This window comes from Podarcis tiliguerta, assembly GCF_965153285.1.
Source record: "Podarcis tiliguerta genome assembly, chromosome: 2".
Classification (NCBI taxonomy): domain Eukaryota; kingdom Metazoa; phylum Chordata; class Lepidosauria; order Squamata; family Lacertidae; genus Podarcis; species Podarcis tiliguerta.
In genome coordinates, this window is record NC_139535.1 from 49,280,995 (window position 1) to 49,294,413 (window position 13,419).

The following is a 13,419-nucleotide window of genomic DNA, read 5'->3' on the forward strand; positions in this document are numbered from 1 at the left end:
CTTTATGACAGCCGCAGGCTTCTCCGCGGCCTACGGAGCGCTCCGCCGACGCCGCGTCTCCATGGCAACAGACGCGCGAGGACCCCAACATTCCCCACCCGCGCGCGGAGGAGGGGACCTCGAGCGCTCCGAAGGGTCTTAACCGACTGCCTGCCCGCGCTTTTTCTTCCCCGACCGAGGACAGAACTTGTCGTTTCCGCGCATCGGGTGAACAAGGCTGCCCTGCGCGGCGCTGTGCGGCTGCGCCTGTTTTGCGCATTTGTTTGTTTTCCGATCAGGCACCGCGTGGGGCAGCTACTTGAGCCGCTGACAACTTTGCGCTGTTGAGTTGGCATTTCTCTCGCGGGTGCCAGACTGCGCGGAGGGAAGAAGGAGCGGGAGGGTGGCACGCTTTCTGGAGAAGAAGCAGGTAACGAGGTACGGTAACAACAGTCTCGGTTGCGTCGATCAACCCGTCCGCGCAATCCCCCACGCGCCATCCTTTCTGGCCGTCCACTTTCCTGGAGGAGCAGATCCCCTCGGATGCGCCGCTTTTCCGCTGGTGTCTGAGGATTCGGGCTGCTCCCGTTTGGGAGGGTGCAAAATAACTGGTGTGTGAGCCGGGGGGGGGGGCATCACTGGACTGCACAGTGAGATGGCGAATGGGCAGAATATTATTATTATTATTATTGCCGATGGGCAGAACTAAGCAGACCGAAGGTTAGAAATAACGCGCGAGACAAAACGAATTAAATGTCAGTTTCTTTAAAAGGTCTGGAAAGGCTGCAGGCCACGCACCTAGGTGACAGAACAGCGAACAGCCAACGGAGCGCTGCAAAAGCAGTTGCCTGCCTTTAATTCTTCAGAATTAAATCTCTCTCTTCAAAATTAAATCTCTCTCTTTTCAAGCCAAGGGCTACATTCTCTCCTCATGGCTGATCTTCCAGGGTCCATAGAATAGAATTGTAGAGTTGGAAGGGGCCACGGTGGTCATCTAGTCCAACCCCCTGCAATGCAGAGGTCTTTTGCCCACAACTCGAATCCACAACCCTGAGATTCAGGGTCTCCTGCGTTATTGACAGAGCTGCGCATTGCATGGAGCATATGTTGAGGGCATATGTTAGAGGTGGATGTGGCTACTGCTAGCCCATGCACACTCATTCTCATTTGCACACCCTACGCATTCGTACTTGTCTGGTTTGCTGCTTGAGGTATGGAGGAGGGGGTGAACTTTAGTGAACTTGCAGCTGTGTAGGGAAGGGGCTAACAAAGATTGGCACCAATAGAAGGTGGTTTCAAGGGTAATTGCTGCAGGGTGGTGGTGGTTGCAGTACACAGGGAGGGGAGAGTTAACCCTTCCTTCGCCAGCTGTGATCTCCACTCCATATGTGTATTATGATGTTCTGGCTACAAACTAGGCAGAGTGGAGGTAGATAGAGAAGGGTATACTCTGAATACAGGCACTCAGGCTGTGCTCTGTGAAAGCAAAGTTTACACTGCTGTCTCCTAATTGTGAGCTGTACTGGAAGGTGCTGTTTTTCTTATAGGGACCCAGCCTTCTCCATTACAGTCATACCCCATGTTATGGATGCTTCAGGTTACGTGTTTTCAGGTTGCGGACCACTGGAAACCCGGAAGTTACTTCCGGGTTTCGCCACATGCGCAGAAGCGCCAAATTGGTCCGGCGGCTGCGCAGACGGGCACTTCAGGATGCGAACGCTGTGGAACGCTGAGTCCTCTGCTTCATCACCTGGGGAAAATGTGGGCGCCTGGACACTGGCAACCCATCTCCCCGGCAGTTAGACTTGCAAACAACCCTACATGGGGTTTCAAGAATGATTGCACTCTCTCTGTGTGTGGATTTTTTATGCTTGAAAACATCCTCCTGTTGACTCCATTGTGAAGTTTTTTCAAGCCTAGTTGCTTTGAATTGAAGGGATGGGGGAAGGAAGGAAGAAAGAGGAAGCCTCATGGACTGGCAGTTCCCCAGCCCTGGTCTTGATATCCTTGGATGATAAATCCAAAATGGGGACCAATTATTTGAAGGATGGTCAAGTTGTATAAAAATGTTCAAGTCTGGTGGGCACATATTGATAATTGATGAAGTATGAAATGAATTTATTTATTTATTTGAACCCCGCCTTTTCCCCCTGACAGGGACTTAAAATGGATTACAGATAGAATAGGAATAGCTAAAAACTTTTTTATTATTACTAGTTTTTAAATTACTAGTTTTACTGTGAAACAACAGATTGACTCTGATTATCAAGAAGTCTGTTCACAGGAATCTTCTTTGACGCCTTAAGCAGCTTGCATCTCTTTGCTTTTTGCAAGAGTAGGAGAAGCAGGAGTATAGATGACTAGAAGGCAGGTGGAGCTCAGCTCACATGAAAACTGACAGAATGTTGGTTATGTTTTAAAGAAGACAGTGTAGCGACAAGCAATGAAAATTTCTGACTGTGGAACAAAACAGACAGTGAAAATATTCTAGGAGGTGAATGGGTTTAGTAAACCTGGACTGTCTGAATGCCAAGTCATCTGTCCTTAACTGGATTGCAGCCTGCTTTGTAGACAAAAATGCTTTGTATTTGTCTCACTTTGCAGATGGGTGGTTTAGCGAGGGTCTAAGACCTGGGAGAGATGAGGCTTTCAGCACTGCCATTGGTTTTGCCCCTGCGAGCAAACCTATCCCTGTCACTTCAGTTTTTAAATTGCTAAAATTCTAATTCTAATAATAATTCTAATAATTTATTATTTCTACCCTGCCCATCTGCCTGGGTTTCCCCAGCCACTCTGGGTGGCTTCCAACAAAAGATTAAAAATACATTAAAATATTGGTTATTAAAAACTTCCCTAAAAAGGGCTGCCTTCAGATGTCTTCTAAAAGTCAGATAGTTGTTTATTTCCTTGACATCTGACGGGAGGGCATTCAACAGGGCGGACGCCACCACCGAGAAGGCCCTCTGCTTGGTTCCCTGTAACTTGGCTTCTTGCAGTGAGGGAACCGCCAGAAGGCCCTCGGTGTTGGACCTCAGTTTCCAGGTAGAATGATGGGGGTGGAGACGCTCCTTCAGATATACTGGACCGAGGCCGTTTAGGGCTTTAAAGGTCAACACCAACACTTTGAATTGTGCTCGGAAACGTACTGGGAGCCAACATAGGTCTTTCAGGACCAGTGTTATATGGTCTCAGCGGCCACTTCCAGTCACCAGTCTAGCTGCCGCATTCTGTTAGCTTATGTATAGATGTTAGCTTATTGTGTGGTACTCTTCTAAGGAAAACACATGCAAGTCTACTCTTTTACTCTCCCCATAAATAGCGGATAAACGGTATGAGCTGGCAAAATGCCATGACAAAGATGTCTGGGAAATTATATCTGAAGATGCTCCTTGTTGTGTGCATGGTGGAATCCTAGGTGGATATTTACTTGAAATCTTTGTTCACGACTCAGAACAATACTTTTTATATTTGAATGTGGTACTCTCAGTTATGCCTTTTTGTAAGTTTGCAGAATGGTTCTCTGTTGTGTGTCTTTCTTGTAGACATTTGAAGAGGCTCAACACTTCATCCAGAGTGAAAGGAAGAAATGACGTTCAGAAAAGGTATTATTTCCCCAAATGGCACATTTTAAAAATCAGTATACTTGAGTCATACTTGGCCATTATTATTATTCTAATCATGTTTTTATTTGTTCCCTTTCAGTAAACATTTTCATTTTGGTGCTTGCTGTTGTTATATTTTTGCTAGTGTTGCATCACAACATACTGGGTCTCAGCGATCTCTTGAAAAGGGAATTATCAGGTATGATGTCTCTCTCTTATTTTTATGAGTCTGGGCTTCAGTAATAATGTTTATTTGGGAGGTAACAAATCATTGCGTTGGTGAAATTATTTCCTTCACATAGATTGTTTTTGTAATATATATTTGCATCTCAGTTATTTCACAGAAATATCAAACCATTTGAAGTGCGGCTTTCATGTCAAGAGTAATTTTATTTCTTTATAAAGATATACTTCTTAATATAATAAAAAACCTCTAAGTGATTTACATAAAAACAATAAATAGAACAACATTTGATAACTCAAAATATACCTGTAGGTAGATTAAAAACAAAACATAGCTGCATATCCCAAATAAACTAATCAAGCCATACGATTTAAGGGTCATCTTACTTGAAAGAAACTTTAATCTCATTGCAATATCACGGTCAATCATTAGGAAGAGATAAAAAGTTTGATTTGAAGGGATGGCTCACCAGTGATCACCTAGACATATTAGACTACAGCTCACATTATCCCTGGCCTTTAGCCATGGTAACTAGGGCTAATGACAGTTGACATTCATCTGCATCTGGAGTGCCACAGATTAGCCACCCAATTTAAAGTCTGGTAAAATACCCTTGGCTGCTACTGTTCACCACATGGCCCATCCTGTCCACCACGTGAGGCCTCCCCCTCCAAAGCCTCGCTTATCGGGGTGCCTGAGGCAGCTGCTTCAGTTTGCCTCATGGTTGGGCTGGCCCTGCTAATGGAAGTAACTTGAGGAATTAAAGAAATGTGGAAAAATTATGTAAGGGGTATCTAGCAAAAATTAAGCTCTTCAAAGCGTGCAAGTAACTTTGTCCTTGATATTTAACAGGACTTAAGAGTGAGTGACATTAGATTGGCATTCCCAGAACGTTGTTTAAATAATAAACCTGTGCACACCATGCCCTTATTCTGCAGATTCAAGTCCATTAGGCCTCCAGCCAATAGATTTTATACCTGAGGCACCTCAAAGGTTGACAGAGGACTGGAATGACAAGGAGATTCCTGTGGTCATTACAGCATCTGATGATAGGCTTGGTGGGGTAATTGCAGCTGTGAACAGTATTCAGCAGAACACCAAGTCCAATGTGGCCTTCCATATTGTCACCTTGAATGACACAGTGGACCATCTGAGGTAAAGTATGTTTGAGAAATTTTCTTCCTTGGTTTTTGTTTGCGAAAGGTTTCCAGGCTTAGTAATGCTTACTTTGAAGAAGCAAACATACTCCGTCCTCTGTTTTGTAATCCTGTATAGAAAATAAAGTACTGCTTATATATAGCCAAGCAGAACGTTCATATAGCCAAACTGAAATAGGATTGATCAAGAAGAGACATCTCAGAGAATTACTCTTGCAGATGCTGCTCGCTGTTACCAGTTTCAGATCCAATTTGCAGGGTATTGAAAACTAAATATTCCTCTTTCACAATCCTCTTCTAGGTCCTCTGAAAAATAGAAGATGCGGTCGTTCAAACAGTGCTTTTTTCTTAAATGTTTAGGGGTATGCATACCCCTGCATACCCCCCGAAAAAAAGCACTGCCTTCAAGTATTTGGGCCCCAAATCATTTTTGGAATTGGAATTACCGTATATAAGACGCATATAAGACGACTTTTTAACCCCAGAAAATCCTCTAAAAAGTCGGGGGTTGTCTTGTACGTCGGGTATGGGTTCGCTGGGCAGCGGGCTCCACGCTGGGAGGAAGCTGCCCAGCGAAGCTAAGCCGGCTTTGCTGGGCGGCTTCCTGCCGGCACGGAGTGGAGCCCGCTGCCCAGTGCTGTTGCGTTGGCAGCTTTGCTGGGTAGCAGCAATGGGCGGCAGGTTCCGCGCCGGGAGGAAGCCGCCCAGTGAAGCTGCCCAGCGATGCTAAGTCGGCTTTGCTGGGCGGTTTCCTGCCGGCGCGGAGCGGAGCCCGCCAACTACTGCTGCTGTGGCAGCAGCTTCGGCAGCTTCACTGGGCAGCAGCAATGGGCTGCAGGCTCCGCGCCGGGAGGAGCTGCCAATTTGGGGGGTCGTCTTATACGCCCAGTCGCGTAATACGCCGGAATCTACGGTATAATTTAACATCAATCATTTGAACTGAGCCTGGAAGCTTATGGGCAGCCTGTGGAGATAATGGACCATAGGTGTAATGTGACTCCAACTTGACATGCCACAAAGTAATCTGGCAGTAGCATTTTGCACCAGTTACAGCTTCTGTACTGTCTTCAATGGTAGCCTCACATAAAACAAATTACAGCAGTCTAGATGTGAGATTACAATAGCATGGATCACTGGAAAGGCTATCCCAGTCTGTAGCTGGCAAACCAACTGGAGCTGGAAATAGGCACTGCAGCCACCTGTGACATTTTTACTGCTCTTTTCCCCGTACAGATCATGGCTTAGTAAAACTAGTCTGAAAAATGTGAAATACCAAATACTGGATTTTGACCCTCGTATGCTGGATGGAAAAGTGCAGGTTAAGTCTGAAATGCCAGACTCGATTAAACCTGTGAGTACTTGCACTGATTTATATTATTTTAACTTCCTTTCAGGTTGCTGATAATATATACTTAGATATGGCAGTCTTGAAAAATCTGACTTGTAACTACTGATGCTATTAGAGAAGAACTCTAATAGAAGAACTTGATTGTATTCATCAAATTAAGTTGGGACGGTTGAAAATTCTACCAGCATCTTAAGTTTCAATAAATTGTTTATTTACTATAAGCTTTGTTAGCGACCAAAATATATTGTTAAGAGAGATTATGGTTATTTGAAACCAGTGTCTGGCATGTCAGATTTTCTTTCGTTCATTCATTCATTCATTCATTCATCTTCTTCTTCTTCCCTTTTGTTTCTACCTAGCTAACCTTTGCAAGATTCTATCTGCCTACTTGGGTCCCTAATGCAGAAAAGGCCATTTACTTGGATGATGATGTGGTTGTTCAAGGTACTTTTCTTCCTGCAAATACTTTCAGAGATGGAAGCGTCTTTCTGTAGACCTGTCCTGTCTCAGGGCGGGGGGCAGATTTTAGCCCACCTAAAGAAATGGGATGAAGTCATAGAATTATAGAGTTGGAAGGCACCTCCAAGGATCTTCTAGTCCAACCTCCTGTAATGCAGGAAACACATGACGTTAAAATTCCAAGGGAGTTATACTGGTTTTAGGGGGGGAAATACAGTATCACAAAATTAATTAGTGCAGTATCTTCTTAGTGCAATTAAAACTGCTGTTTTAACTTGAAATATGAAATTGACTTATGAACTCTGCACCCTGATTTGAGCTTTCCATGAAATCTGTACTCTTCCCAGCTTTAGAGACTGAAGGAAGGCTTCTCTAGAGCATGTTGGAATGGATTTGGCATTTTAAGTAATAACTTATTTGTAGATGAAATGGTTTATATTTGCAAAATATGTATTTAAGCTCCACACTGCTCTTCACTTCTGCGCATACATGAGAATAAAGCCCTGTTTTTAATGAAATGAAGTTCTCAGAGGCAAGACTGTGTCTGGGATCTAAAGAGCTGCTTTCGGCAGGTTTCGGGATTTTCTTATCAAATGAGATTTTTGTGTGTGGCATATGCCCATATAACCACCATAATCAGAAAAATAACACTTGTTTCCAGTATTTGCAGCTATTGAAAATGATTGTGGTGGGCAGGGGCGGAATGGCAGGCAGGGTTTTAAAATTTGTTTTGAACTACCATTTCTTCTTTGCTTGGATTGCTTTTTCAGATGATATCTTTGAACTTTACAACACTCCACTGCAACAGGGTCATGCAGCTGCATTCTCAGATGACTGCGACTCTACCTCAAATAAGTTTGCAGTTCGTGGAGCAGGAAACCAGGTGCAAATAGTTCTGAAAGAAGAAAGCGAATGTTACAGGCCCCAGCTCTTAGAGGTTGCCTCTACCCTTGTGGTTGCGTTCGTTTTACAGGAGTTCTTTATGCCTTTTGGTTTTCCAAAGCATTGAATGAAGCCAAGTGCCCCCTTTTTACCTGTATTATAGGACTGGGAACCTTAGCTTCTTCCTGGGCATGCTATATATTCCTGGCCCTTAGCAGTCAGTAGCCTGTATAATTTTCAGGGAATGGTAAATGCCTGTACCTGTCTGCCTGGGAAGGCTACAGAATGTGGTGGAGTGGTCTTAGGATACCAGGGACTGTGGTCTTCTTCCTCGTGTCTTGAGGAGATCTGCTTCTCCCTTATGGTAATCTGAAGCAACGCTTTCAACTTCCTGTTCTAAGCACGGAGGAGGAGCAGGTTGTCCTCTCTGGTATGCTGAACAGCCAGGAAGAGGAGGCTATATTTGAGTAAATGTAGATGGTTCCTATGGGACGCGGGTGGCGCTGTGGGTTAAAGCCTCAGCGCCTAGGGCTTGCCGATCGTAAGGTCGGCGGTTCGAATCCCCGTGGCGGGGTGCGCTCCCGTTGTTCGGTCCCAGCGCCTGCCAACCTAGCAGTTCGAAAGCACTCCCGGGTGCAAGTAGATAAATAGGGACCACTTACTAGCGGGAAGGTAAACGGCGTTTCCATGTGCGGCTCTGGCTCACCAGAGCAGCGATGTCACGCTGGCCACGTGACCCGGAAGTGTCTCCAGACAGCGCTGGCCCCCGGCCTCTTGAGTGAGATGGGCGCACAACCCTAGAGTCTGTCAAGACTGCCCCGTACGGGCAGGGGTACCTTTACCTTTACTTAGATGGTTCCTTACTTCTCAGAATCTGTATGCTGCATAGGTAGGGAGCCTCCATTCCCCCCCCCCATGGGCAATGGAACATAATGGCCATAAGCAAAATGTGGCTGATTCAGGAAGGCACAGATGGCTTTTTGTATTTAACTCAACTTGCCTCAGTATAGTTATTTTAAGGTATTTGAAATGTAATAGCTAATAAACAAAAACAAATAAAACTGCTAAATATCATCACATTTTGGTGAAGCTAGCATCTCCATATGGGGTATCTTTTCCTCTGCAAATAGAGGGGTTGGGCAGTGAAACTTTCTGCAGAGAGAGATGTGTGTAACCAGTAAAGACTTCTGGGGATTGTTGTAACTGGAAAAAGACCCAGTTTCTATTAATTTTCAGTACAATTACATTGGATTTCTCGATTATAAAAAAGAAGCAATTCGGAAGCTGTCCATGAAAGCAAGTACCTGCTCTTTCAATCCGGGCGTCTTTGTTGCAAATCTAACCGAATGGAAACGACAGAACATCACTCAGCAACTGGAGAAATGGATGGCACTTAATGTTGTGTGAGTGTGCCCATATTTCTGCTTAGCACTGCCACTTGGGGGACTGGGCCTAACACAGCATTGTGCGTGCCAGTGGGGGTGGAGAGTGATGAACTGCCAGAAGTATTTCTCAGGTCTTTCTACCATGTTGATGATAATAATCTTTCTCTATGCATGGATCATCTTTGCACTGACACCAGGCTACTTTCTGCATCTACTTCAGCCTACTAGCCCTGAATATAAATTGTTTTCAGGTCTGTCATCTTTCAATTAAAATCCCTTCAGCTATCTTGTTCTTTAAACACACCGCTGCCCCAATCTCAGATCATGAAACCACCTTTCTTTCTTCCAACACTGTTACAAAGGTTGTCCTGAATGATCACCTTAACCATCTATTAGGTGGTCCACCCACATTTCTTTCTCAGGCTCTTCCTTCTGCTCCTATTCTACCTGTTACTTTTTGAGCCTTTTGCGTAGGAAATACTATTCAGGACTCTCGATACTGAGCTTTTTGAACAGCCAAAGCCTGCCACACGCTTTCTGAAATCCTTGTTACTATTGCCTTGCAAATGTTTTCCTCGTATTGCAAGTGGTGGACAATGACTGAGAGAAGGTACATACTCATTTGCAGCTGAGTTTCTTAGCTGGGCTACACTAACACTCCGATGATTCCTCCATTTATTTCTCTGGCTCATTGCAAAATATGTCAGTTGCTGTACAGTGCCTAACAGAATGTTGTAAACAAAATGCTTTATATATGACATTGCACAAAAACAGAAGCATTCTGTTCATTAATAGGATGATTAACAATTGAAAAGAGAAACACTCAGTTGGATTAATGAATATTTACCCTATTTAAGAATTGCGCTTCTGTCTTTAGCTGGTTAAATTTTCTTTCTTATCCCTGACTAGAGAGGAAATATACAGTCGGACTCTTGCAGGCAGTATCACTACACCCCCTCTGCTCATTGCATTTTACAAGAGACATTCAAACCTTGATCCCATGTGGAATGTGCGTCATCTTGGTAAGTACAATGGAAGAGGATGTGATACCTTTGCCAGACTTAAGCTGGTTGAAGTGGTTGCTTCCGTAGGCCTCATTTTCTTCTTCACAGGACCCTTGAAGTGTGGTAATGAAGCCGTGGATTTGTCTGCCCAAAATTCTTTACTTTCTTCCTCTTCCTGTCCCTGAACTCTTTACTACATTTTGAAAAGTTTGACATTGATGTGAAATGGCTCTGGAAACATGGTGTTTGAATATGATTCAGTGGTCAGTTAAATGTGGAAACAGTAAGATTTCTAGATACAGTGGTACCTCTAATTGCGGACATGACCTGTTCCGGGGGTGCTGTTCGCACCTCGAAAAGTCCGCAACTAGAGCAGTGCTTCTGCGCAAGCGCGGAGCGCACGGAACACTTCTGCACACGCGGTGAAACCCGGAAGTATACACTTCCAGGTTTCCCGCGTTTGCAAACCGAAGACGCAACATGAACCTAAAGCAACACGAGGTATGACTGTATACTTTGGTGATGGCTATTCAGGCATCCTTGCTGCGTTCTCCCAGACATCCCAGTTGCAATGGGGGTAAGAAAGGATATTTGAAAGATAAATCAGTGTTTTGACAATGGTTGAAAATTAAGAGTCAGCTGTGAACTTTGATTCTGTGACTTGCTAGCCTTGAACAGAACCCAGCTAGAGTCTTTTGAGAGAAGACAGGATAGGAATCTAAATCCACTCGTTTCTTACTCAATTCAAAGGTTCGAGTGCTGGCAAAAGATACTCTCCACAGTTTGTGAAAGCTGCCAAACTACTCCATTGGAACGGACACTTCAAGCCCTGGGGAAGGACCGCATCCTACGCAGATGTTTGGGAAAAATGGTACATTCCTGACCCTAGTGGCAAATTCAACTTGATTCGGAGGCACACTGACACTTACGAGGCAAAATAAGACAGAAGTGATACACCCCATTTTCTTCTCAGGAACCAGACAAGACCATAGAGTGAAGCTGGTAATGCTACGTCCATTCAGATTCTTTTAAAATGGAGACACACTTAAGTACTTGAAATGCATGCTTAAGAGAGGAAGCCTCTTCAGGCAGAGGAACCTCCATGAAACTAGCATTTTCAACCAAATGGGATATTAAAGAATGACCTTCTATGGATAAAATGTTTCAGTAGACACTGCACCCAAGACTTTATCACAGCTGGTGCTGGGGGAGCGTTTCATGTGTTGCACAGCAACTTGATGTACTAAAAAGCTGCTACCACTTTTTACTGTTACTTAACCTGTGAATATAAGCTTTTTGGTGGATCCCTCCTATTTCTTGAAGATCCATTCAGATTCTTACAGCTAATTTTAAGTTTGTGGATTTTTTTTTTTAAAAAAACTGCGTTCTTAAAACTATTTTTTATAGTACAGTTTCTTTTAATATAACTACCCATCAACAGTAAAGCAGCCCTTATTTCTTAAAAAATGAGGAAATTTATGAATTCATTTATATTCAGATTTATGGATTGTGTGCAGGCAACTGAAATGTGAATGGTAACTTGTGCTTCACAATATATCACTCTCTCTAATAAATTGTGCTTGAGTTCCTATCAATTTGGAAGCAAAATCCCACCCTGCAAAAGTTAGTGGTTTTTATGTGTTCAGTGAGCTCCTCGCATATGCTGATCTATAAGCACCTGTAAATCTAAAAGGGGGGGAAATGCCCACTGCTAAGGATCTGTGAGTTTCCAGGACTTGAGGTTGATAGTGAGCCAACAGATACAAAAAATCTTAACACATTCATATTAAATACTAAACAATAGGAACTTGTGTCATTTTGCTGCTAACTTTAGCAGGTGAGAAGTTTTTGTGTGATTGCAGTTATGATAAAAATGGGAAATTCATTATTATGTGGGTAATTCCCACATCTACTCCCAGAACAAATTTAGGGGACATGCAGGGAGAGAACATTCTATGGTGTGATGAGAAATCCTTGCACCTGATGGAACATTTACATCAACACTAGGAGTACAACCCAATGTGTTTTTAAAATTAGTAAATCCTAGGACCACCACATTTTGGAAAGTACAGTGGTACCTCCGGGTGCAGACGGGATCCGTTCCAGAGCTCCAGTTGGATCCCGAGGTTTCCACAACCGGAGGGACTGCTTCTGCGCATGCGCGCTAGGTGGTAGAGCGCTTCTGCGCATGTGTGCGTGGCAAAAACCTGGAAACATACTTCCGGGTTTGCCGCTTACGTATCCCGAAGCTACAATTGTACAGATTAACTTCGCCATCAAACTTGTGTTTAAGTAATTTTAAGGTGCTTCATTCCAGCATGTGTAAGATATATATCTTAAAACACAATAATCTGCCACCCCAAACATAGTGTTTTAACTTCTTGAAAACTGAGCAAGGGCCCATTGGTGTAAAAGGCTGCAAGTATTACAGGACCTGCATCCCTTCTTTGTCCTTGGACCTTTTTAAATTTTCTTATTTTTCGCACCTATGCTGACTGTACGTGCACATTCTAAGCTTGGAAGCCCATGAGCTTGGTGGTCATGAGCCTGAGACTAAATGATCATCGTTCCTCTGTCATTGGTTCAGTTGTATGTGGGATTACAAGCTGTGGCAAGATAGCTGCCTGCTTCGCTGGAATGAAAAAAACATGGAGGTTTATGAACAGCATTACTAATTGTATAATGCCTTCCTGGTAAACAGGTTGAATAAAAAACCCTTGCTGCTTTTGTACATAATTGAAGAACCACACATTTCAGTTAAAAGCATATTAAAAAGTGAAGTTTTCTGTGTGTCTGTAGTTTTCTTGATACTAATCCTTTCTCTGTATGCCCTTCCTCCTTCTTCTGGACTATTTTGCTGGCCAGGGAAGGTATTCTCTAGAAACTCAGATGAAGGGGAGATTTAATAGGCTGTGTGTTTGAGCCTGTCTGTGCTCTCTTTTACCCAGTTGTCCAAATACCAGTAAAAAGTACAGTGGTACCCCGCAAGACGGATTTGCCTAAGGGCTTGCTTCGCTAGACGAAACGGCCCTGCCTCTCGTGTCATGGCGACGGTCACTGCACGCACGCACGCACGCTTCCCCGCTGCTCCGGCTCCCTCCCACCTTCCGGCTGACGGCTCCTCCGGCTCCCTCCAACCTTCTGGCTGACGGTTACGCCGCTGCCCACCCCCCTCGCGCGCTCCCCTCAGAGAGCCGTTGCCGCCAGCGCCTCTCTCTCCCTGGAGTCGCGCTCCTGAGCCCCGCCGCCCTCCAGCAGCCGCGTCGCACGGTGGCCACAACGCGCAGGTGAGTCTGAGGTACCGGCTGCGGCAGCTGTCCTGCTTCTCCCCGCCCCTCCCCGCCATTGTTAGTGTTTAAATGCAGTGGTGTTTCGCAAGACGAAAAAACTCGCGGAACGAATTAATTTCGTCTTGCGAG

General features: G+C 44.4%; 1 protein-coding gene across 1 annotated transcript; it reads left to right on the top strand.

The window, feature by feature from the left end:
• Nucleotides 1-71: 71 nt before the first annotated feature.
• On the top strand, nt 72-12,790 carry GLT8D1 (glycosyltransferase 8 domain containing 1). The gene is made up of 10 exons (XM_083429264.1): nt 72-417; nt 3,522-3,581; nt 3,682-3,780; nt 4,704-4,920; nt 6,156-6,273; nt 6,630-6,714; nt 7,500-7,612; nt 8,848-9,014; nt 9,906-10,018; nt 10,751-12,790. Exons 2-10 carry the CDS (start codon nt 3,566-3,568, stop codon nt 10,939-10,941), a joined length of 1,119 nt encoding a protein of 372 aa, XP_083285390.1. The 5' UTR covers nt 72-417; nt 3,522-3,565; the 3' UTR covers nt 10,942-12,790.
• Nucleotides 12,791-13,419: the final 629 nt, after the last annotated feature.

Bases quoted from the DNA above. Each gene is read 5' to 3' on its own strand.
- GLT8D1 (XM_083429264.1), top strand. The intron at 6,715-7,499 runs GTACTTTTCTTC...TTGCTTTTTCAG, and splicing joins TGATGATGTGGTTGTTCAAG to ATGATATCTTTGAACTTTAC. The intron at 10,019-10,750 runs GTAAGTACAATG...CTCAATTCAAAG, and splicing joins GTGGAATGTGCGTCATCTTG to GTTCGAGTGCTGGCAAAAGA.